The 26048-nt window shown below is 41.2% G+C and overlaps 2 protein-coding genes across 32 annotated transcripts in view; one reads left to right on the plus strand and one right to left on the minus strand.

The window, feature by feature from the left end:
- BLNK (B cell linker) overlaps window positions 1-26048 on the minus strand; it is an 88609-nt gene that overhangs the window by 37451 nt on the left and 25110 nt on the right. For 4 of the 6 annotated variants that reach the window (XM_059851699.1, XM_059851700.1, XM_059851703.1 and 1 more), the window contains exon 3: window positions 22905-22951. In XM_059851699.1, coding sequence (XP_059707682.1) covers window positions 22905-22951 — 47 coding nt within the window. Of the gene's footprint in view, window positions 1-5524; window positions 5810-22904; window positions 22952-26048 lie in introns of those variants that run through there. The other 2 variants (XM_059851702.1, XM_059851701.1) reach the window with 1 other exon arrangement.
- Window positions 5174-26048, plus strand: part of DNTT (DNA nucleotidylexotransferase) — a 229108-nt gene continuing 208233 nt past the window's right edge. For 12 of the 26 annotated variants that reach the window (XM_059851677.1, XM_059851679.1, XM_059851678.1 and 9 more), the window contains exons 1-3: window positions 10233-10523; window positions 15969-16019; window positions 25864-25956. Coding sequence is in view for 7 of the 26 variants with exons in the window: in XM_059851670.1 (XP_059707653.1) it covers window positions 5189-5347; window positions 25864-25956 (252 nt within the window). In the remaining 19 variants the exon portion in view is untranslated. Of the gene's footprint in view, window positions 5348-9348; window positions 9453-10232; window positions 10524-14828; window positions 15296-15968; window positions 16090-25863; window positions 25957-26048 lie in introns of those variants that run through there. The other 14 variants (XM_059851683.1, XM_059851693.1, XM_059851694.1 and 11 more) reach the window with 9 other exon arrangements.

The following is a 26048-nucleotide window of genomic DNA, read 5'->3' on the forward strand; positions in this document are numbered from 1 at the left end:
CCTACCCTGGGCAGTTATTTAAGCAGTTATGTTAGCAGGCCTTATTTTATTTGGAACATATTTTATTTGCCAATAACTTAATAATTTTGCCAGCACAAGAAGAATGCAGCTATAGGTACTACATAAGCATAGCTGATCTTATGAACACATTACACCCTTACACTGCTGTCTACCTGCAGAGACTAAAGCAGGGCATCTCTTGATAGTTTCAATATTATACTGCATCATTTTGTCCACACTGCCATAATTTTGTTTAAAACACACATAGATCACAGTCACACTTAAACACACTTTCTACAAACACCATTAGAGGCAGAAATTCTTTGTAAGAATAAATCCTATGTGGTGGTTTAGTTTGGGTTTTTCCCCCCTTTAGTTTGTGGGTGGGTGCTTTTTTTTGGTTTTTTGTTTTTAATAAAAATTAGTGTGTTTTAGGATTGGTTGTTTTGGTTGGTTGGTTTATTAGCCTGGAGATTAGTCCAGACTGGATGACATAGCTGAAAATAAGAAAAGAAGCTTTAAAGGGATTGGTAGAATGAAGTGGTTGTGCAGAGAGAAGGGAGTAAAGAAGACAAATAGATGGGATGGAGGCTATGCTGTGCTGAAGCAAGGTCAGAGGGAGAAGCAAGAGGATTTGACTGGAGAAGTCACACTGAGTGAAAGAATGGATTTTTGCAGTGGTATTTGGGGAAGTTTGCATTTCCTATCTCATTTCATTCCAAAGTCCAGAGATGAGAGAGAATTTATGAACTATTTAAGCTGACATAAAACTAGAGGAATTAGAGATTATAAAACTTTATCTTTTAATCAAAATCCTGTGCTTTGTATGGCAAACAGGACCTAACCATCCTACAGAAAAAACTTCTGTTTGTGCTCATCAGCACGGCAAGTGTAGCTGGTGTCCTCCTTTCCCTGTGCCTGTGAAACTCAGCTTTGAAGACTGCAAATCACTTAAGTGGGATTTCATGTGACCTTATGTTCAGCCTACACTTTGCTGGGCTAAAACCCGCGTGTGCCACAAAAGCTGCTGCCACCACAGAGTGGTACTGTGAGTGGGAAGCTGTCAGGAGATACTGGAAGCTGAGACAGCAGGTGGCTCTGGGTAGCAATGGGTGCTGAAGAGCAGAAGCCCTTCCCAGCTGTTATGTCCTAAGGCAGATTAGACTTTTGCTAGAAAGGGGAGATCTCCAGAGCAAGTGGAAGAGCAGAAGTGAGGCTGAGAGAATTGGGATTGTTCAGCCTGGAAAAGGCAAAGCTCTGGGGTGATCTTATTGCAGCCTTTTAGTAACTGCAGGGGGTCTACAAGAAAACTGGAAAGGAGCTGATTACAAGGGTATGCAGTAACAGGACAATGGGGAATGGCATCAAACAGAGCAGTTTGGATATTAGGAAGAAATTCTTTACTGTGAAGGTGGTGAGGCACTGGAACAGGTTGGCTTGAGAACTTGTGGCTGTCCCATCCCTGGAAGTGCTCAAGGCCAGGTTGGATGGGGCTTTGAGCAACCTGATCTAGTGGAAGGTTTCCCTGCCCATGGCAGAGGGATGGGCACAGGATGGTCCCTTTCAACCCAAACCACTGAATGATGCTATCATTTGCAGAGCCTTTCCTCTGGACTCTATGTAACTACTGAGAGGTTGAGATGTTAAAGTTGGATGTGGGCTTTGATGCCTAATTCTGTCATGGGAAACATTCTATAGGTTACTTCCAGTTCATTTCTTGCTTGAGTTTATTTTGGTTCTTTTGTCCTGTTCAAGTTCACTGAGGTAAAAAACTAAGTTAAAAATTGCCTTGAAAAAACAGATTAAGTTTCTAAGACTGTTCGCTGCCACTAAGAGGAATTAGTAGAACTACTATAATAAAATATTTTCTTACAGTACAAAACTCATATTCAGATATTCCCCAAACATTTTCTCCAAAAGTAAATGCTCCCTATGCTAAAGCATCCTATATATAGGATGAAATTTGAGATAATAAATAAAATTTCAATCCCAAATGAATTTTTTTTCATACGCTTTCAAGAAGACACATTGCCAGAAGATCCTCTGGTAAAGAAAAAGGCCTAGAAGTTACAGCCAAGCTACCAGTAGAAAATTAGTGAAGGCTATAAACACCTCCAGGTTTGACAGACAACAGATATTCAGGCCTTAAGGAAACTGCTCTTGATTTTCATAGAATTAGGACTCAAGCCCTTCTGTTTAACAAGTGGGACTAATACAAAATCCTGCAAAAAAACCCCAGACCACTTGTCCAACCTGAGAAAAGTAAATTGCCAGTTTATTTCCACTTTCTTTTAAATGGGCATTATGCTTGGAGATAGGGATTTTAAGCCTTTGTTTCTGCTGGGGGCAGAGGTGGGAGTGCTGCAAATTAATGAAGTCATGTGACATGAACATGAAACTGTGCTCTTGGAAAAGGCTGTTTGCAATCTGGAACTTACTGACTGCATGACCTTAGGCAAGTGAAAGCATGTGGCACACTTTGGTTTGTGCCATGGTTTGCCCATCACCACAGTGGTGATAATGCCTCCAAAAGGACTTTGTGCTACACAGCAAAGCCAGCTATGGGCAGAAGGTCATCATTAAGGTTTGTGGTCATAATAAAAAAATGCAGCAAGTCTGAAGAGATGCTGTGACACAGTCACATATAGTAGTTAGAAATTATTTAAGTACTAGGAATCATAGCCTTATAGTCTAGGGAAGTTAAAACACAAAAGAGTTTGCAAGGTTAGTGCAGACTTTTCTTCTGAGCTTCTAACTTCCCATTACCCATGCTGCCTACTGTCCCTGATCATGAGTGCATCTATTTTTGTATGTTTGCAGCATAATTTTTTTTTCCCTGAAGTTCAGTCTGAAATCCAGGCACACTAGAGCTTGCCATGGCAGTATGGCTATTGCTCACCTTTCAATCCACTCTTTGGGAGACAATTCAAAATACCAAATTACTTCTGTGAACCACAGCAGATTAGTTTATCTCACAATAAATAACCAAGCCTTTGAATTAATTTTTCCTGATTATAAGGAAGCAGTTAGAACACACCATGTACTCTGAGGGAATATTTGTACAATACTGTGCATGCCTCGTAAGAAACACTGTATAGAAATTAATACCAGAATTCCATGAAGTTCCAGCATTCCTGTCCAACTATTACTCAAGTTAGTTGAGTGCTTGAGTGGCTTAACTGCAAACAATGTACACACCACAACATGTTAGGCAGACAGACATATAAGAACATTTATAGTTCTTATTGTTGCAATAAACTTAACAAATGGAACATGTTACGAATTCAGATCTGATGTAAGATTTGCTAATGCAACAAAAAGCTAGGTCTGGTAGGCTCAACTATACCCATGGAGAATAGCTGAGCTTAGCAAAACCACATAATATCTAGTTTTTCAGGTCTACACTTAAAAAAATCAAAAGATCCTCTCTCAGACTCAACAGCAGTGCTTTTTTAACTTTTGCTGCTACAAAGCAGAAATTTTAAGAAAGCTGTCTTTAAAAATGCAAACTATAATCACATAAATTGTAACTATGTGTGGCAGGAACGTTTCTTGGCACTGCATCTTAGTGTATGAAGAGAAGTACATTTTTGACATAATCATGTAGATCACGTAACATTCAGTACAAACTCTGAATCACCTATGTGTGTTCCATGCAGACAGGTGTGGAATTACGAAGTCAACTGCACTGTCAACAGGTCACAGGGCACGAGGGGGTATCCAGGTGTTTGAAAGATGGAGAAGGCTCCTGCCATATTATGCTGATCTCTTCCTGTATTTGCATAGCTCTCTTAAATTTATCCTGTGAATATCTACTAACGGAAAGCTCTGCCTTCAGGTTTTAAAATTCTGACACCACAGTAAGATTTGTAGCCACACATCCAGGTTTCTAAGGGGTATTTCAACATGCTCAAGTTGAAGCATGCATGTCCACTGTGTGTGGTGAGAACGCTCACACGCTTGAGAAATGAGTGCTCCTTCTTTCCCTGCACAAATAGGCCGAGTTGGCCATGAGGAGGAGAGAAAAAGTAACGTGTAATACTTCAGGTTAATACAGGAAAGCAGAGCTACTTCTTTCTCTTCCCTATTTTACAACTATGTTAAAACCTCAGATGAGATGGAGAGTGTCGTCTGTGTGAAGGTGCAGCAGAGGGGTGGCGCTGCCTTTTGAATCAGTTCACCAAAAAGTTGTGGGCCGTTAGAACCCTCACACATAGACCCACTTTGGATACTTGAAGGTAATCCTGCTTTAATTGTTTGCAAAAGTGCAGAAGGAGAATCCCAGCTACAACTTTATGACAGCAGAGGGTGTGTACTTATTTTTTTTATGTACCAGTAATGGATGGACTCAAGCTTTCCATCTTGTTTCTCAACTTGTTATTTAAAGATAGCTAGTTTAGACCAACACTGAGCCATGACACCATTTAAACCAGTTCAGACTACTCAAGGTGGTAAATTGCAGGAGATGAGGAAATTCCCTGCGTTCTTCTCCCTATCCATTGAGCCTTCCACAGGGTTCTTGGCTGGGCTTAGGATGCAGCCTGCTTGGCTTTCATTAGCTGTGCCTGGCTGACGAGCATAAGGTTCACTGCAGCTCTGCAAGTACACCCACCCCTCCCCAACAATACTGCCACAGTACCGAGAGAGTAGGTATCCATAAACTGCATTCCATCAAAATTAGCTTTACAAGGGATTATTCCAGTTTGCATGAAGGTTTCTGGGGAGAGGGAGAGAGACTTTGGAAGGGTTTATAAGTTAGCATGAGTGCTTAAGTATGACTTATTTTAGGAAAAAATATTTTTCAGTATTTAATTCTTATTTTTTCAGAGGAGGAAAAGAATTCCATGTTACCTTAATATGAAACAGAACTTCTTTTAACTATTCAGAAATACAAAAAGTCATGATGAAAGAGCCTCGAGGTGCCAACTGTAGCAGCACATGAATCGAGACACACTAAAAATACTTCAGTAATGGCCAGCTTCTGCTTTTTTCCTCTCAAACCCTGTATTTAACATTGTTCTCCTTCACTTAGGAACATTTCCCATTTTCCAGTTCCCTCTATTCCACCAGTTCTTTCGAAGATTAGGAAACATTACAAAACTTAACTGCAAGAGCCATCTTCAGAAGACGTTAAAGCATTAAGCAATTAATTAAGTTTTTCTAATTTGCATAAGACTCATACATCATAATGAGTCACACACTATATCCTTACAGCTTTGAAAATATTCCTCTTTGCGCTGCAGGTGAAGCCTACACCTATTTTGCTTCGAAATCTGCGTTATCCACTCCAGACCCGTGTTTACCTTCCGCACTTCCTTGCGGCGCCCTGGCCGCCGGGTCAAAACGGGTAAAACTCCCCTGCACTCTAAAACCTCTGCCAGCTTCCTCGTGCCCCGGCGCCTCCCAATTCCCCCGCACTGCGCTGCGGGAAGCGCCTCGTCCCGTCCCGTCCCGTGCCGTGCCGTCCCACCGCTGCCTTCCCGCGGCAGCCCCGCTCCCGCAGGAGACCGGCACCAGCCCCTACCTGAACTTCTCCCCGGCCGGCACCGTCAGCCGGTTGAGCTTGTCCATGCCCGTGAGCGCTGCCCCGCCGGGACGCGCTACCCTCGGCCCGGCACCTGCCGGCGCCGCCGCTTCCCCGGGCCGGGCCAGGCCGGGCTCTCCCTCCGCCGGGTCCCGCCGCGCTGCCGGAGCCTCGCCTCTCCCCGTCCCGTCCCGTCCCGCCCGCAGGCACCGGCAGAGGAGGAACCCGGGGCTCGGCCCGGCCCCGCCCCGCCCGGAGCGCGCACAGGTGGCTGCGGAGCCGGGAGCCGAGGAGGAGCCTTCGGGGAGGGGGGCGCGGGGCCCCGCTGGTCCGCCCCTGCCGCCGGAGCCGCCGGGCCGCGCTGGCTCGGGGGGGCCGCGCTGGCTCGGGGGGGCCGCGCTGGCTCGGGGGGGCCGCGCTGGCTGAGGGCGGATGGGGCGAGCGCAGCGGGCCGTGCCGGGGCCGGTGAGCCGCTCGCTATCACCTGCCCAGCCCAAGGGATTTCACCGGCTGTGGGGAGGATGCAGGGCCTGATTCCCCTCTTCCTCCCCGCTCCTGGTGAATTTGTGCCAGGTGGGAACATGCTGCCTGGGAACTTTGCCTTTCCCGAGGTTCCATAGTAAAAGCAAGAGAAAACCACCATCCTTTCCCCATTCTTTTGAATGTAACCATAAAGGAAAAAAATGTTCCTTACCCTATTTTTAAACTAATTTACCTGATCCTTGCAGAGATCCTTCCACAGCAAGGCTGTTCCCACCCAAGGTGCAGACAGCTGACTGTGTTTTATGGCTCTGATATCTCTGAGCTTGGGACTTTTTGCTCAGTCTTAAGCTCAACCATATTTTCCTCTATAAAGCTGAACTTTGGAGGCAGCCAGTTGCTTCTGAGGGGCAGTGTAGGCAGTTGTTTGCATCCAGCCTTTATCCTGGAGGGCTGATTCATTTGAATTCTGCACCTTTGGAGGATGGCTCTTATTGCTCCCCTTCTGTATCTTTGGCCTCTCTGCAGCTTAGTTTATAACCTAAGGCTGTTCTAGGGAAGAAACCTAGTACTTATTTGTTTAAAAAGTGAGCATCTACATTGTGTTAATATGTTTTGATATGTACAATATGCTTTGGGGATGCACAAAGGTATTTCTTGGTGGGATTCTTATTGCCACTTGGCTAGGTTTTCCCATGGAATTCTTCTCCCCAGAGAGTAATGACTAAAGTTTTTTCTTGTGAAACTGAAGGAGCAAAAGAGAGTTTCCTGGTTAGTGCAGGTGACTCTGGGGAAATAGCCTGCCATGAGATTTTTGTCTTTGATAGCAGTATCGTTGTGATCTTGGCAGGCTGGTGTTTTTGGTCTCTGAGCCTTCATAGGAATTGCTTGATGTTTGAATACACTGTTTTCTAGGCTGCGCCGATAGTGTACAAATTGCTTTTTTTTTGGGTATCTTATAAAGTTTGTGAGCTTTAAGGAATAATACAATGTTGAATGTCATGTAATACACAAAACTGGAATTCCACGTTGCATTGTATCTGGTTGTGGTCCAGTCAACTTTGCAATTTTGCTCCCTAAAAGTTATTTTGAAAATTAAATTAATTTTGAATTAGTTAAAATTCACACTGACAGTGTGAAGAAGTAGATAGGAATACATTGCTGTGTCATAGTCCCTTTTGCTTGTGTAATTTTCCCACTTATCTGAACACATATCAGAATAAGAGATTTGCTCAGTAGGCTCCTGCAGTGCTTTCCCTTACACTACAGCTGCCTCTTGCCTGGCTGTTGCAGAAATCCCGGGCTGTTTTCCTTTGGGATCTTTGGGATCTGTCATCTGCAATGCTGTGCTGGTTTAACCTTGTTTCTTCCAGACTCAACCAAAGCTACGGATTTAAAATTCTGCAGTGCCCAGTGCCGAGGTTTTCTCGCCTGTCCTTGTGGTGCTGTCACCTCCCTGGTCCTGGCAAGGGGTGGCTGCTGATGTGTCATGCTCAGGGCAGTTTCCCAGTCCCGTGCTCTCAGGGCTCGGTGACACTTTGACTCACACAGGATTTCTCATCCTGGTCATCTGCTGGCCCCTGTGTTTGTGTAGCTGTGCAGTGACATGGACTGGGGAAGGAGTTCACTACAAACAAATTGAGCAAAAAGTCACAAAAATAGGGGTGTTTAGCTGCATCAGTTCTTTGGTTTGATTTGGTGCATAGATGTTTGTGAGTGTGCAACACAGGGTGAGCGGAATAGGGCGTGTGACCTCTTAGACTGGTACTGCTGCCAAGAAGTTACTCCTAAAAAAGTCTTCATTACACAAGACTTGTTCATGAGATTCTGTGGTACCTGCTTAGCTCTTTTGGTCTGCCTCCAAGTCAGCCTGGGGCTATCTGCCCCAGTACTGAGGAGGCTGGTTTGGGTACACCAACATAGAAAAACCACTGGAGAAAAACCTTAAATAAAGAAGGGCATGGCCAAGTGCCTCCAAACAGCCCTAGGCCTCTCCTTTTTGCCCAGCAGGTGTTTGCAGTCTGAACTCCTGGCCCATGTTGGGACTGATCCTGACTGTGGTCAGGTGGACTTGTACAGCCCATGAGCAGGGACATGTCACAGTGTCCAGCTGGCAGGGTGGCCCTGCAGACCTGCACCAGGAACAAGAGTTTCTCCATCAACTACAGCCTTACTTATCACCCCAAAACGGTGTCTGTGGGGCCCAGGCTGGAGGTGGGGGCAGGGCCTGACTGACCCCCAGGGCAGGAAACACCCTGCCTTCCTCTTCAGGAGCCCTGGGAAAGCCTGGAGGCGGTGGTAGGATTGAGCCATGCAGCAAACATAACGTCATGCTATTTCTGTAGTTGTAACCCCAGTAACTCTCCCTCTTTGACATAATATGCTCATTTGGATAAGGCCAAAGAGGAACTGGGATTTTTTTTTACCATGTGGGTGACATCTTGACCATAGTGATGGTTAACAGGAAACTCTCCTCCCCAGCCACAGGGACTGTTTTGAGTAGCTGGGGGTTTGTTTTGAGGGATGCCCGTGTCACCTCCCTGCTCCCTGGCACAACTGGGGCCAGTGGGGATTGTGCTGCTGCCTGCTGAGACGTGGCCTGGAAGCCTGGGCCAGCCTGCCCAGCCGAGGGACAGGGATGTGGGGCCTAATGGTGTCCCAGAAGAATGTATCTTGAAGTCTTGGATGAGGTGTTTTGCAGAGGTGTTCCCACAGTACTGCTTCTCTGGAGCGACATCACTGAAGCCTTTTATCTAAATTGTATTTTCTTATCTAATGTTTTAAGAACCTGCATCCACACAGACTGTCCCTTTTGTGATTATGTAGATAGGCACTAACTTTATTTTCCTTTATATGGCTGCAAGGGATAGGGGATGAATTCCTGGCACTATTCCCTAATGCAGGTATGCAGGATTTGCCATTTAAGTCCCTTGGCAGGATGGCTTACAGGACATACATGCATTTCTGTTTTAAATTTTTGATGCTCAAAATGCCATCGTAATTTTTAAAAAGGCCTTCTAAATGCTTGAATAGATTTTATAAATGCCACTGTCTGTTGCAACATAATTTTCTCTTCTCTGCGAGTGCTGTGGCTCAGTCTGGGTTGGTCTCTCTTATCCTCTCCCAATATGACTGCATAATTCCCCATTTATGCTCATAAACAGATTGATTTTTAAAAGCAACTTCTTTATCATTTGATAAGGAATGTTGATAAAGATGTTCAGAAACAGAACATGTTTTTTATCACCTCTGCTATTTTCTGCTGTTAATTTCCAACCAGCTCTTTCCTTCCACATGCTGCCTCATTCTGGTGGCATGTTCTGGTTTCTGTTTCAGAGCTGTGAGGCCATTGAGGCATGGTCAAAACCAGACTTGCTGAAACAAACTCTGTCACAAAGACTGTGAGCATCCTACCTTCATTTGGTCAAAAGTTGCTGTGAATTGCCAGGTATGTCCTGTTTCAAGGCTCCAGTTTTCTATATCCTATTGTTAGGATAATGTTTGGTTTTACTTTGAATTTCTGAGTAGATAAAAAACTTCTGTAGCATAGAAACAAAGGATCAGATGACTTGTATAAAGCATTTAAGTTCTTCTTATGTGAGGTCCCAAGATCAGAAAAAGCATCTTCATAGAGAGCCAATTGTAGAGAAATAAGCAAAATCCAGAGTTTGGCTGCTATCACTGAGAAGACAGGTGTATTTTCTTGCCTGAAAGTTTTTCTCTGACTCCTTTGATGACTGCTTTTCTTATTTCCATTGAAATTAATGCTTCTTGGTTTAATACCTTCTAGTACACGGCTTGTATGCTGATTTTGGGTTTGTCAGGGGTTCCTGCTGAAGCTATTAAATTTAAATATAATATAGCAGCTATGAATATCTTCCTTTAAGATTCTTAAGTCTTGATGCCAACAGCTTTTTATGGAGACCATTTTTGCCGTTGTCTTAATGCAAGTTACAGAGTATGACTCTGTGACATATTAGTCTAGGGAACCTGGGGGCCTGTTTGAGCTCTTGCTCTGGGTTGATGCCTGAAGCCACGTGCTGACTGCTGGTGGGGTGAGGCTCAGTGGTGCAGCAGCATCTACCCTTAACAACTTCTGCACAGCAAGAAACCCTAGGAATGTGTCCCAGGCAGGAGCTCTGGCCCACAGGAGGGATGGGCAATCAAGCTACAGGAGAGTGTGAAAAGTCCAAGCCAGGGTACAGGTGCAGCCTTGGCTCTCAGTTGCCATTTCTGAACCTCTGGGGTTTCACACAGTTGAGATAAAAGCAGACAATTGTAAACTCACATTTAGCAATGAGAAGCTGAATAAAAAGAGCTGCAAGTAGATTCAAATGATTTACAGCGAATCTCTTTAATGCTTATTTTTGATGCTTTGAGGAGACAGTACTGCATCAAAGGATCTCAGTCTATGCATGACTATTCAAGAGGAAGCTACTTTTTACAGATTGCATTAATGCTCATGGATACAGTCTAGTGCCTTCAATGTCTATGAAACTGCCAAGAAACTGGATTTGAAGTAAGTAATCAGTTTGATTACCAGGTTTCATTTTTATTCATGACATGACCATATACGACTTTTTTTCCCAGTCATGTAAGGAAACCCATTTCTTAACTCCCTCTCTATTACCAAAGTTTTCTCTCCAACATTATTAGAGGTGATTGGGCCAATTTTTTTCTTAGAAGTACTCAGGAGTGAAGGATCCAACTGTTCTTTATAGGAAAGAATTATGGAGAGAATTTATTGTGCAACCTTCTCTTGCCAAGTGTGTTCTTTGATTTTGACTTCCCTACTTTTTGGGGAGTGTGGAGAATCACAGGATATTGCACAATTTGCTCTTTGAAAGACAGCTTTGTGAGCTTTTGCTTGGCTTTTCCTTTAGGAAATCCTGGCAATAGAGCTCCACTATAAGCTCTCCTGAGCAGTATGTAAAATGATTGATAGTTCACTTCAAAAGATCTGTCTGATTTTACTGTCTTGAGGTCATAGTGTTTCACCTAGCTCAGAGGTACTTCTCCCTGCCCATATCTACAGGCTGTCTCTAATCTTAGACTGATAATTGCTTCAAAGACAGTTTGTATCCAAACATGAAGGACTCTATTTAAAAGAGGCATCTACTGCTTGAGCTCTGAGTTACTAGATTGGCACTAAAGAGAGAGCTCCAGCCATAGAAGCACTGTAATGTGAATGTAAATATAACTGGTCAGTAACAGGAATTTGGCTTGACCAGTCTGTGTTCACATGAAAGTGAGGAAATGATTGCCACAGTTCTCTTTTTCATGGCTGTGGAGTGAAAATAGCCCAAACAGGTGCCATCTGCATGGGAAGACAGCCCAAGCACAAACCATGTGAATCTGAACTGGAATCTGTAGTTGTGCTGCAAGTTCAATTTTTTCCTAACAGAATGTGCTGTTTGATACTATTGTGTATGTATTTGATTTCTTCTGCTTTCAGAATATCTGTAGGAAGATGTGCCAGCCGTGGCAGTGAAGAGTGCAGGGGAAACAGAAAATTAGCAGTAGACGGTCACATGCTGCCTGTGAGGGTTTTGTGCTTGATCATATGGATCTGAATGCAAATTTGTGGTACTTCATACCAGGCCAGAAATGCACTCAAACTCTTTTGTTTTAAGCTATGTCAATTTAGACATAGTTTTTTGCCCCCTCAATTTCTATTTTGGTCAACACACTGCCTACGTAACTTACTATTCAGTGTCCCATAGCTGGTATTTGGAAAGCATGAGTTTATGGAACATGATTTCTCATAATATTCTTTATATCTGCTACTCACTGATTGCTACAAACAGGTGAAACAGTTCTGCTTTTTATTTAAAATAATACATCTCTGGTTTTTTCCAACATATCTAGTTCAATGGATTATTTTCCTTTCCCAGGATGCTTATATGCCCTTTTAAACTAGGAAACACTTCTTGTACAGGGAAAGTTACATGTGGCCTGTAGTTGTGTCTTAGCAGATGAGAAGAGGGTACATTTCTGTCCCAAGTGTTTTTACATAATACTGATTTTCAGGAGTTTTGGTCTTCTCACTGTGGGTCAAATGGCTCAATGCCACAGTGTTGACTTTGTAAGACTCCAAACAGCTGCCCTATAAATCTTAAAACTTTAATCCTTTATCATTTTGGATACTAAATGGCGTACTCAAAGCTGGTCTTACAGTACTAGTAATAGGAGATGCATTTGAAAATTCAAGTCTAAATTGTATTGAATGGGATTTAGGTTTGTCATTGGGCTCACTGGAGGAAACAGGTCATACATGTAGGCATGTACTGCAGGCAAAGATGTGAAAACAGTAAATTTAGTAGGATTTTCTCATGAAGAGTCTTCTGAGCAAACACATTTTAGCACCTGCTGAGAATATGTGTTTTCTTTCTCTGGGGACTATGCAAAAAGCTGCACTTCTGCTTTTCAGTTTTACTATGATCTGTTTCATGTGCATACAGAAACACAAAATTGCTTTTACAGACACACTAATTATTTAATGTCAAACTCAAAGTGTTTGAGATGAGATTGTCTCAGAGGCAGTGACCTGTGTGGGAGCCAGCTGACAGCCACAGTGACTCTTGGGAGCAGCTCTGCATGTGCTGCAAACCTGATCCCCTTCCAGCAGTCAGGAGTGACTGCCATGGAGATGCCCCTAAGTGGCCAACTTATCCCACTGTGAGCCCACCCACGGGAGGGAGGCTGTAGGGACACGGCCTGGCAAGCCATGCTTGTTTCTGACTCCTCTGCAGAGCTCTTAAACCCTGCTCCCCCTCCTCAGCCCTTGTTGCAGTAGTTAACTGTCTGCTTTCCCATCCAGCCTCCTGTGTGGGGTGTGGATTTACCCTGAGAGGTACCCAGGAGACCTTTGTGGGGGCAGCTGGGGGTATTGGGCCCTGCATTGGGAGTGAGGCTTAGCACAGGGAAGGGGCAGGGAGCAGCAGTGGTTTGTGTCCTTCCTTTCAGCAGGTGCCTCTGAGCATCAGTCAGCGCTCAGGCATGGATGGTGAACGGTCTAAATATCTTTGTGTCCCTGCTGATGAAATTGCTCACACAGACAAAAGGCTGCACAAATTTTTTAAATTTCAAAGTGAAAGGAATGTCTTGAAATAAGGTCATTTTTATATAGTGCTGTTACACATACCATGATGCCTTCAGTATCTGAAAAATACTTTAAAACTAACAATTTTTAAGCCACTTCTTTCCTGCACTGGCCTGTAATACATATAGCCAAAGGGAAAGGGTGGGTGTATTCTCTGGCACAGTTTGGTAATCTGCCCTTCCCTGACCATAATTATGCTGTCTGAGCATTTTCCTACTTCTGCTTAAGCACATGAAAAATTATTTTATCTGTAGTCTTTTCTATTCTCATGTGTTTCCATCTGCTTAAGACTGCTTTCTCCTGTTTCCTGGAGAATTGGAATTGCTTGCCGCTGTGTTCTGGAAGCAGAGATGTCACTGAACTGAAAAAGTTTCAAAAGTTTTTTTCACACAAAAATGTAGTGGATTTGAAATACCACCTTCCAAAAAAAAAAAAAAACCCTCAACCCAAAAAACCTAAAATAAACCCCAGTAAAATGATCAGGGAGATGGGAGACTTTCTAAAGAAAGAAATTATTGTCTTAATAAGTATCAAACTGCTATTTGAAATAATAGCAAGAGAACATTTTATGACCAAAGATAAACACTTTAATGGAATACTCTCTTCTGTGGAAAAAAATTGTTCAGACTTGTAACTACAGCCATGAAATTTTTCTGTTGTCTACAGCTGCAAATTTTGTGGATTGTTGCTAAAGATATGTTTACACAGTTGGTAACTTTAATTGCATTTAGACCACAAAAATGTAGCAGATGAGTTGGGGTCCAACACTGTATCAGAGAGGGTTATTATTTTTATAGATCCTAATGTGAAGCATTTATTGCTGTAGTACATAATTTAAAAGAGTTACTTTACAAGTTTGTGGTCATATGATCCTGCATCTTTCCACTGCCAGAGGATATTGGGACAAGAAGTCTATGTTTACTATCAAACACTGGATTTGAGAACAACTTCCCTTCAGTTCTAAAATACAAAGGGAAAATACAAAAGTCAGAGAGGAAAGAAGAAAGAAAATATGACAGAAGTCTACACGTAAAGAAACACATATATGTAAATTTGAATTTCCATTATACTCCATTGTATTATTTATAAGAAATCTTCCCTTTTTTATATAGTGCTATAATAGAGAACAAGAAGGTCTCTGCATTGAGGAAATTACAGTCTGAAGTATTTTGTGATTGAAGAAAGTTTCTGACTGTTAGTTTAGGAATAATATGCATAGGTGATAGCTGTACAAGATTTTTAATTTCTGGTTGTTAGCGAATTTTACCAACATCTGCAGCATGGATTTAGATATTGAACACCTTTCTCTGTATTGTAGCTATCTGGGGTTATGTCATACATTTGAAACAGTCCTGTTTGTTTTGTCATAATGGTGTTGAGTCAGGATTGTGTTTATAAACAGATTGATGAATGCAGGCTAGATTGCACTGTTTGTAATTTGAAACTACTCACAAGGTGTATGGTATTTGTATAGCTTTTGCTAGAAAATTTTCATATTAGTTAGCAAATAGGAAGACAATACTGATACAGTAGAGTCTTCCAAGGAGAAGTTATTGGTTTTTAAGGTGTCTTTTCCTTAGGCATTGTGATTCCTTTCAAGCTTAGCCTTTCCTTGAGGTCAGTTAACTTTCATCATTCTGTTCACAGGAGAATTGCTCCTCATATGAAAAAAACGACTCAGAGTATCATGAGGCTTCTCAAGATATTAGAGGTTTCTATTATTATTCTCATTCCTGGTGGAACTGATACTACCTGAGTCGAAGTGCACCGTGCAATTTTGTTTGTTTCAGGAGGTGTGTGGGGTGTCACTCCAGCCCAGCAGTGACGTGCAGTTCACACACGGGTGTGGAGGCACCCACCCGAACCCGTCTGCTCCTTCTTTGCTTCCTTGAGCATCGGGTGTCACAGATGTCACCTGACACCCACCTTTGAGCTGGCCCAGAACTGCTTTGCTTTAAGGAAGCTGGTGCACAAGGATGTCAGAGTAGAAAGAAATGCTGATAAAGGAACGACATTTTGAGCTTGGTGTAGAGTTCCAAGCCTCAGCCTGGGTGTCTGCTGGAGCTATGCCCTGGGGCTGTGCTTCAAAATGTTCTTGGGGCATTTGTTGTGAATGAACAACACTTCAGATCTGTCCAGGAAGTGGTGCTTTCCCAGAAACAGGTGCTCCATCCTGTGGACTCTGCAAGGTACATGACAGGTATTGATGTATACAGATGTGTTGGTTTTGTCTTAGGCTGGTTCAGGAGCATTTATTCTTTAATTTATTCCCATTATTCACTGTGGTTAACAGAGGATCTGAAGCTATAGTCATCTTGATGATGATGGAAAAATGTTGCTGGAAAGACATTATCTGTATGGTCTGTGATCAGAAATTAGCTACATTTGTTATTTTGCAGTGTTTACTTGCTGCCTTTTCTTGTTTTTAAGGGAAAACCCAAAAAAATACCAATGCATGGAGGTATATGATACATAAATAGTACTGCTTTGGGTTAAAAGCTGAAATTTTTGAAATTTGTTGGTTTATCTATAATTTTGAATAAATCCCTGGAAAGGGACAATCTGGCAGAGAATACCTCTAAGATGTACCTACTATACATGTGAATCATACTTCTATTTCTTAAAAAAAACCCAACAAACTAAGAAATAATTGACTTTGGAACTCTTTTTCAGAGTGTATCTATTTGTGGGCTATATGTGACCAAAATTTGTACCAGTAATATAACAGGAATATAGCTGGTAATTCATGCTGACATTCCAAGCAATACAAATAATTCTTTTACTTTTGTGTTCTTGAGCTGTAGTATCTGTTAATTAAAGCAACAGTATGGATATGTCTAATATTCTTGTGTATTTCTTCAGGTTATTCCCTGAGCCAGAGGAATGAAATGAGAAACTAATATACTGATAAAGGTAAATAATGATATCAGCCAGATCAGTGATTTAGGAAAGGATTGATTCCACTTGTGAAATGCATGGTAAGGTATGTTAACTGAAATGGTAACGTATTTTTAGCTTTAGTCTGTATTCTGAGAGCTTGGTAAAATAATAAAAAGCCATGAAACTGTGCAGTGAGGAACTAAATAGGAGAAATGACAGAGTTGTGGTAGCAGGTGTCTGTCAAACTCACGGCCAGAATTGTGAAGAAGAAACTGAGACCCAATGCTCTGTCAAGGATATCATTGGAGAGTGCCTAAAATGTGCAATGGCAGTAGGTAGACGAGAATGGAAAAAAGGAAAGCTAGTATAAGAACTGTAAAATACCTGAAATCTCCTTTTGTTTTTCTTCCCAGAATTCTTGGCTATTAGAAACAGGAGATTGTCAGGGTTTGAAAAACTAGGCATGGCTTGTGGAAGAGTAAAATAAAATATTTTTAAAGACAGATTAGGTAATTCTGTTCCATTATAATTTTTAGCAGCAGTCTCAGTCCAGACCAAAACGGATTTGGGTAAGGAGACTGTCCTGCCTCCCTACTATGGAGAATGTTCTTTAATCTCTCTGTCCTCCAGGAGCTTGATAAAATAACCTGCAAGGCATGGTCTGAGTAGTCCTGAACTGTAGCATCCTAAAGGAAAGCTGCTGTTAGTGTGGCAAAAGACTGGCCATAGTCTGGCTTGAAAACAGTTCCCCTCTTGAAGAATTCAGAGCATATCTGAATTTTATTTCTAAGAATTACAAACAAAGTTCAAGACTCTAAAGTCAAAGTGTGTTTATACTGTATTTAGGGGGGGAGGTGGTGACAACTGAGCAGTCTCTGGAACAAGATGTAGTAGAGCTACACCTTGGAACAAGACATTTCTGGTCATGTTCTCATCCATTAGAGCAGTGTCCCTGCTTCTGGCAGCTGAGCAGCCCCTGTGCTGGATGGTAACTCCTCAGTCCCTGCTACACCCACTGCAAGCACACAGGTGCTCTGAAGCACTGACAATGGGAAGGCCAGCATGAAGATGCTCGTGACTCATCATTTGGTAAATATGTACATTGTGATGCTGTCTGTATTTGGGTGGTTGCATCCAGAGAGGCTCTCTGATGCCCTGAGTCATGTGTTGATGAGGGTCAATGCATCTGCACGCAGTTATGCACAAGTGCTGCCATGTCAGTGTCTGTGGTGTTACTAAGATAAGCCTACATTCCTCCCACTGTTTGCTCTTGGAAAGGGGCTTTATAAGGAATGTGCTAGTAAAAAGGTGTTTATTTGCATGCTGGACACAATTTCTGCATTTTTTTTGGGGCAAATCTTTGAAATACGTATTTTTGACCAAGTTGTTAATTTCAGACAGTTGGGTTTCAGGTCTTGAATTCTGTTGCGTAAAGGGCTGCTGTGGCATTCCTACCAAGTGCACTTCATCTTTTCCAGCCCAGCTGCACTGAGCAGCCTCCTCTGAAGCTGTTTCAAGTGTCTGGTTGCTGCAGCCCCAACTGTCTGCTTGCAGCTGCATCTGACCCTCCTGCGATGGTCCCTTAAATTCTCCTTGCAGCTTGTCTTGTAACTTTCCTACTTTGCTTGTCTTGATGACCCCATTTTTAAGTACTGCAGTTTTCATTGTTTAGTAACATCTCAACCTGTTATTTTCTCATTTCTGAACTGAATAAAGTTTACATGATTTGGTTTAATACTTTCCTCCACTATCTTAGCAATAGTGTGTAGACCACCTGGCATCACAGCATAAGCACAGGAACTAATGAATGAAGCTCTCCACATGCTTATACAAAAGCAAAAAGAGGTTGTGTTTTCAGTCATTTTCACAGAGGCTTGTCTAAAGCAAGAAGAATGACATGTCCCTCCTGCAGAGAGCATAAATATATGTTGATAACACGCTGTAAATTAAATATTTTATTTCTTCCAAAAACTGAGAGGACTCCAGTTTGGCCACTTGGAGCAAAATAAGCCCAGACATCTGTTCTGTTTTCTACTTGAGCTGGGGCACATGTGGAATTCTGCTAAAATGGGATTATAAATTAATGGCCCTTCACACTTCATTGCTTGAACGAGCCAGAAGTTATTTTCTTCTGGTTTTGAGTCCCAGGTGCAGCACTTTCTTACTAACAAATATGATTCTCTAAAAGGGAAGAAAGACCAATGATTCGAAACCACAACAGCCTCTTCTCTGATCTCTGACTACAGACATGTAATAGAGAAAAGGAAAGCACATCAGCTGGGTGGAGGAAAGGGATCCTGTCCAGAAATATGATGTTGGTGAAGAAGTGGTTTGTGATTCGAGCAACAGCTTCCATTTCTGGCCTTTGCTTCTGGCTTTGCGTAGAAACCTAAGCAGGTCATTTGCATACATGCCCCAAACAGATGACCCATTTATTTGATTTTTGGTACCCAAATTGAGTTGGTATGTGACTGATATTCCATTGCTATTCAGGCTGGTCTAGAGTATTAACAAAGGGAAAATTATCTACTTTCACAAAAACTTAGTGAGATGAAGCTGGATATTACAGTCCCTCCGCCTGGACCAGCACGGGCTTTGTTCCCAGAGGCTGATCCACTCTTGCTCTTCAAAGAGGGCTAACAGATTCAAAGAGGGCTGACAGTGAGACAGTCTGTCTCACTGTTATTGAAGTGTACCTCTGATCTATCTTACTGAAGGTCCCTAAAAATGAGCATAGTTTCAATATTAAAGAAACACTTGAAACTTTTACCCTCATCCCCTCCAGTGACATTCCGTAGATGGCTGAGCATGGTAGGGTAGCATGAAAAGTGATTGGGCAAGGTTCACTAATTCTATAATTTTTTAATTTATAAATTGTCCTGAACATTAATTTCAATGTGTAACGGTACTTGAAGGATATAGCATAATAAGAAAACATTATGGTGTATCCCAGGGATAGAGGAAAATCTTTCCTGCTTACTAAGTATTGGAATAGAAGTCATCTACTGCCTTTGTTTTTCAGTTGAAAGCTTTCTATGGAGTGGGGAAAGTCCAAATGCAGATTGTCTGAACAAGACAATGTGTCTGTACTGCTGGATCTTGCTTAAAGAGACAGCAAAAGCTCTTTATTTTTTTTTTTTTTTAAGGAAACACCCTAGTTGTCATGTATATCTCATAAATTTTATTCGTATTTTTGTTAGGAATTGTCTTTGGTTAAGTGTATGTAAGTGTTGATGTCTGTGTAAAAGCTGAAAAGTTAATTTTCCACATTAAGTCCTAATAAAGAAATAAAAGAAAAAATGTGAGTGGAGAGGGAAGAACGGAAAAAGATGTTAATGTGTAACATTTCTAGTTCTTGTAGTTTGAACTATGCAAGTTCAGACATCTCAAGTGGAACACCTCAGCATTACTGGAAAGGTACTTTCCTGGTATGTAATAGCTCTTACAATTGAGAATTTATTCATATGATTCAGGAAGAGACATTGCCTATTCTTGGAAGGCAAGGAAGGAAAATTTCAGTTTGGAGTTCTTAAAAATTATGATCAAATCAAATAAAAAAGATGTTAGAAACTCATCCAGAAATCAATTATAGAATACTTACATGATTTAAGAACAGCTAATTTTTCTGCATATGCTATAAATTCCTGGTGGAATAAAGTATTAACATTTTTCACAGAAGTGAAAATTCATAGATGTTTATTTCAAGCAAAGAAGATCAAATGCTGCCCACACCATAATTACACAGAACTTGTAATTATATGTTCTGCAACTCAGCTCACTTATTACCCAGGATCTTCCATAACTGCATGTTGCTATATACAAATGGTAAACTCAAGACTTGACACCTCAGACCTGATTTGCAGGTGAGGATTTCTCATTTACGTGGCAATCTGTCACAGCCAGAACAGGCTTCTGAATTAGCATGTGATAGAAAGTGCTGATTTTGTGATGAAAGATTTCAATCCCGATTTTGTAAAGTAGCCCCCAGAGCTCCCGAGCTGAGAGCAAAATTTATTCTGAGTTTGATCTGGGATGAATTTCTAATCACATTAGCTATAAAGGCAGCCTTTTAATTTCACGGTCCCTGGGAAAATGAAACTTGGGTAAGCTGAAGGCATTATGAAAAAACTTCTGCATCAACATCTGATATTTTAAGTCTTGGAATTCTACACTGAGGTGATGAAGCTGTAATTACATTTCTTTCTTGAGATATGCTTCCAAATTTTGGATGTTTGTAATTGAGTTGTAGCCTATATGCTGGGTTTTGCTGGATACAGTTATAAGTACCAATCTTATTTGCACAGCAAAACAGCTTGTTTGGAAGGGCCTTGAGTTCCAGGATTCTTGGATAGCTATAGTATGAGGTTGATTATGGTATCTGCACTCTCTAAAAAGTACTCCTGAAGGTAGCTTGAAGTTCTTCTATATAGTTTCTCCCTGGCATAAATGTTAGCACTGACTAAAGGAGTCCAGGACTGGAATCAGTGGGATGTTTGAAACTGCTCTCAGGGGATGTATCTGGAAAGTGCAGTTGTGCTGGCATTCGTGAGAGTGACCTGGTTCAGTGTTTTGGGTGATTTCAGGCTTTCAGGGTGAGAGTTATCAACTGAGTCTGCTGTGTGGAGTGAGAAATACAATGGTGCTTGTGCAGGAGGAAAGGCTTTAAGCAAAGCTTGAGATTTCAACATGCCGTTGGGATTGCTGAAACATGTAAACCTGTGAGAGCAGTTTGTTGCACAACCCTGGCAGCTCCAGAGAGGGTTTGGACTAGTGACTCAGTACTCTGCTGTCCTGTGTTTTAAAGCAGCACCTCTCTTCTGATACTGTTTAGCAAGTGGGGAGGAAAATAATTCATTACTGAATTTCAGAGGTAGGGCAAGACACTAGTAGAGACTGCACCTTGGTAATTTCACCTTAACATCCAGCAGTTGCTCAGAAACAATCTAGGCAGACCTGTGGCTTTAAGTGTAGGTGGGAACTAGTTTATATGGGGCTGTCATTAGGCTGTCAAAGCCAACATTGACACAGTAAACCCAAAAGAATATAGTTAGAGACTTCATGAGACGTGTAGTGCAAAAAAAGTTTACTTAAGGGTATCAAAACAGAATTACCATGATAAACTCTTTCCAGATAAACCATTTTGTCTTTTTTGCCTAGACAATTTTTTTCCCCTTAGAGCACAAGCAAGGTACTGGCTGGAGGGAAAAGAGCCTTGCATTGAGTTGGTGGAGATGTTTGGTGCAGAGGGCAGGGAAGCACACCCAAGCGTGGCTCCTGGTATTCCTGCCATGAGATGTCCCAGCAGAATGGGGAATAACTCTGTGTTTTAGCTCAAAGAGCACTTTCAGCCTTGTGGACTCAAAATCTTGTTGAAAACAAGAATACCAAGTTTGAACTAGAGTGGGAAAGGCAGAGGGCTTTTGCTGGTGGTCAGAGAGCTTAACTCCTGCCTGATGAAGCTTCATGGAGAAACTTTATCATAAAGGCAGAGACTGAAGCCCTGGCCACTGCCAGGAGAAACACAGGATTTCAGTCTCTGGCAATTATTAATTTCTGTTTATCTGTCCTCAGTGTTTTGGTCCATTGGGAATTAGCTGCTGTGTGACCATTCTGGAACAGGCCAGCTGATCTGTCTTAGGTGGATCAATGTAGACTCAATGTCTCCAGTTAAACTGGGAGTGCTGGAAACTCAGGCAGTTCTTGCAAGAGCAAGTAGTACAATATAAGAGTAACAGAATTTAGATTAGAAGTTGGTACTAAGGGTATGACATCCACACTGTGCATTTTAGGAATTTTAATGCTTTGAACAATGGAACTCATATGGCAAAACACTTTTATTGTTCCAATATACAATTTGAGGATTCAAAGCTTGAGTGCTCATATAATAGAAGTGCAACTCTAGGCCTAAGTTCAAAGTTCGTTTACCCCAATATTTTAACAGATCAGATTCATGTATGTTAGAAGCAGAAAATGTACCCTTGGTTGACTTTATATTAATTCTCTCTACATTTTCTCTCAAAATGGTGTCCCATTAGACTAAAGTGCTTTGCAAGAAAGTACCTATCTTGTAAATTATTAAACCCAGAAGAATATTTACTTATGCTCTCAATGAATTCCTATCAATAGGAATAGGAAACTATTGGGTAAAAATGCCTTCAAGTTTCTCCAGTTTTTTACCAATAGAGTGGAATTTAGAAAACAATTTGCAAATTGATCAATGTTTTCCCAGCTAGTGTTGGAGGGGAAAGCTACATGGAATAGTGACAACCATTAGGTGAAGAACAGCAACACACTAAATTATATTATATCTTCTTGGTTTCATTGGCTCATAGAGAAAATTCCCTAATGTTATTTCTGTGTAGTACTACAAGAGAAATAATATGTTTGGACATTAATGATAATCTTTGAAATGAATTTGATTTGTCACAAGTTATATGAAGGCATTTCTCAACTGTTATATCTATATTTGCTTATTCAGTACTGTATTTAAATTCTATTTAAATTACTTTCAACATAGCACTTTGTTGAACTGATCACTTAAATTAATCCCTAAGCAGCAGATGAACCAATTCTGAAAATTTGACCTCAAATACAATACAAGCAAAGAGCCTTTATATTCTGGAATAAGTTGAACTTGTACTTTTACTAATATTATGGTTGTACCTTTCTGCTCTAAGGAAGAATAGCATCCAGCACCTGGTGTAGAAGAGACTTTCCTGTCAGCTGATCTGAACCACAGCTCTCGTAAATATTCCAGGATCCTAATCCTGAGGAAGTCCCATCCCGTCAATTAATGTTAAAGTTCACGTGATCAGGAGATTTCAATTCTCATTTTTCCTGATTTATTAACAGAGCAACTGTCAGAGTAGAAGTGTATTAGTCATTCAATGGGAAAATGGAAAATAATGAGACACTTACGGCCAGTGCATTGTTTTGAATCTGCTCAGCTCATGTTCTGATGCATTCTGAAAAGAGGGGAAACAGGTTTTTTAAATTAAATGAAGATCATTTTAATCAAGAGCAATTCAAGAAGTGAAATACATGATATTTCAAAAAGTGAAGGAAGGAAAGACCTGAAAAAACAGTTTTTAGTTTTGTAGCTACATGCTTGTCTCATCTTGGTTAATGCTTAACTTTTTGTTAGTAGCCTGTTGTAACATTTCTAGAAAGCTGGTAGCACACACTACATTGCTAAACTGGAATTTTACCAGGCATGTGGCAGATTAAATTAGGCTGGTTAATGAATCATTCAAGAAGTGATAAGCAAGCCATTTAATATGGTCTCTTCACCACAGAATTTCTTTGTATTTTTTTCACTCAAATCAGCAGATTAGTATAACAATGGCTGACTGGAAGATACTTTAACAATGGCTGGGATATTATTAACCTCATGTTTGCTCTGTTCTTGTTCTAAAGTTTTGTATGACTTCTCAACCCATGAAAAGCTGGTATTGAAAAAGAAATAGAATTTGTAGTGTACTACCTTGGCACATAAAGTGCCCATTCTAATTCTGAACTAGCTCAGGCAGGTACTGGAAAGAGTTTCCCCAAATGATTTCAATAATTTGTGTAGCTCTATATACCTCTCATCTCAATGTGAACAAGGAGTTCATGCAGTTCGATGTTCAAGCTAGTGCACATCTCACAGGCGAACTTCTCAAGTCAGAGCTTTAAGTTAGTCTAAATGAAACCTTTTTTTATCCATGGGTTTTTCTTTAGTGCAAAATTTGCAATACAGTCTCTGGATTGTTCTAAGACCTAGGGTGGGATTGTGTGTTTTCAGTCCACAAACCTTCTAATGCTAAAATGCCCCCTTTTTCAGCCTAGAATTCAGCAGAGGATAGGTCAGGCTGAAAACATGTCCATTTAGTAGATGCAGTTCTAACTCTCCATCTATTTTTGTCTTGGGAAGAGCAAATTAATTTGTGTATTTCCTGACACTTCCTAGGCCTACCTATAGTGGATGTGAAATCTCTGAAATAGATACTTGCCAGTGAACTCAGTGATATTGAGTTCACTGTGGTGTGACTGATGTTTGCCCAGATCTGTTTTTTCTGAATAATGTCCCAGCCATCAGTCCCAAACCAAACTGTTTTGCCTTTTCTCTCACCATCTCATCAGCATGATAGATGGGTTTGTATCAGGCATCCAAGTGGAGACACTAATAAGTGTATGAGAGAAGATCAAGTGGAGGACATACACATTCTCAGAGAAAATGTATTTCCTTGGTCTATATTTCAATCCCAACAGATCTCTGCATTTTTTTGACATATTTGTTGTGAAAATATGCCATTTCAGACAGTAGAGAAGCCCCTACATTTAATACTTAGCCTGTAATTTTACTGTAACAAAAAGCAGCTGCATATCTACGTGTAATGGGTATGGTAATTAGCAGACGATTGAGCAGATCTAGAAATCACCAAATTCCTGAGGAAATTTAAAACTGCATTGAGCTGTGTGATTGCCATCCAGGCCCATCTGGGCTCCTTTGGCTTCATCAGCTGTAGTGGTGACTCACCCAATTGCCTCTAGATATCAATGACCAGCAGGAGTAGGGCCATTTCCTCACCTTCTCTTGCACTTTGTAAGTAAGAAGAGGGGGCAGCTATGCTTTTTGTTGCAAAGGTTGGATTCTTGTTCACTCCCTTTTCTTTACAAAATAGAGTATTTAAACCTTTACTCGTTCTTATAAAGATTGCTGGGGTATAATGGCTTGGTGATTTCAGAGAAATATCTCGTGTAGCTTTCAGTCCTTCCAAGATGCTGTTTGCTGCAATGTGCTGCCTTTCCACACAGGCAAGTGCTGTGTGTGTGGTCAGATCAGGCACTTTTAAAACTTGCAGTGGAGCTTGGTAGAGAAGGAAGCTATAGATGTAAGCCATTCCTTTACTGCGGAATGTTTTGTTGAGAGAGTTTTAACCTATTTCTCCTCCCCGGGACAGTCTTCAATGAGGGGATCAAGCTATGTGTCTCACTGAGATTTGAGATGATTGATATCTATGGGTCCAGCTGAAAGCCTTTTTTTTTTTTTTTTCCCCTTCTTCTTCAGTAAAAGGCTTGATTGATTGAAACTAAAGCCTGCTGCTGCTCTTTAGCAGCAGAATTCTGGTCCTAGGAAGGAGTACAAAAATATCTTGCAAACCTCAACACTTTTGAAATTACATGGTAACTTCTGTAGGAAGATGACTAATGCTTCCAGGTTTTAATTAACCACAGCTTCTGTTGTTGCTCATGATATACATTGCTAGTGATTCATATTGGCATGAATGGAATAAGTTGCAAATGAGTATGTGTGATAAAGAAGTTAAAGTAGTTTCTTCCCTGGAGGGATTTGACTTGCCAAATATACAATGAAGAAATAAAGACTGTTCTTAAGGGATTTTTTTTTAATTTTATTTTTTTGTTTGTTTGGTTTTGCGTGTGTGTTTGGTTTGTTGTTCTGGGTTTTATGTTTACAGTTTTATATTAGAGCATGATTATAATTTAGAAAGCATATAAAATATACAATATTAAAATACATACTATTAAATATATATTATTAATATATAGTATTAATATGTAATATTAATATATAATATAAAAATAGATATAATATTTAAATATATAATATATAAATTATTATGTAGAAAGTGTATTTAAAAATCTGTCCTCTTCTAGCCTGCTGTTGATTTCCTCATTTCTACTGGCTGCTTCATTCACCCAACATCAACTTTCTCACCAACTCACTCACTCACTCAGTTCAGTAGCTCAGAGTAACCAAAATTCCTAGCTTGCAAATCAAGCCAACCAGCTTTGTTCTGCAGATAGCATCCTGGGGAGAGAGAAATGCTATAGTAGTGCAAGTGTCTGAGGTGTGTCTTTGCTCCTTTCCTTGCAGAAGCCTGTCTTGGCCCTGAGCCCATCCTGCTGTAGCTGCCTGCCACCATGGGTGCTGACAAAGGAGCGACCTTGCATCAAAAGCAGAGAGCAGGTATGACCTCTACAGTCTGGAGCTGCGGGTGCACGGGGGGTTTTGTGAATTTCCATCTGAAGAACTTTAGACTGGCTCATGCCCATGGACTG

The sequence above is a fragment of the Haemorhous mexicanus genome, chromosome 7, assembly GCF_027477595.1.
Source record: "Haemorhous mexicanus isolate bHaeMex1 chromosome 7, bHaeMex1.pri, whole genome shotgun sequence".
NCBI lineage: Eukaryota > Metazoa > Chordata > Aves > Passeriformes > Fringillidae > Haemorhous > Haemorhous mexicanus.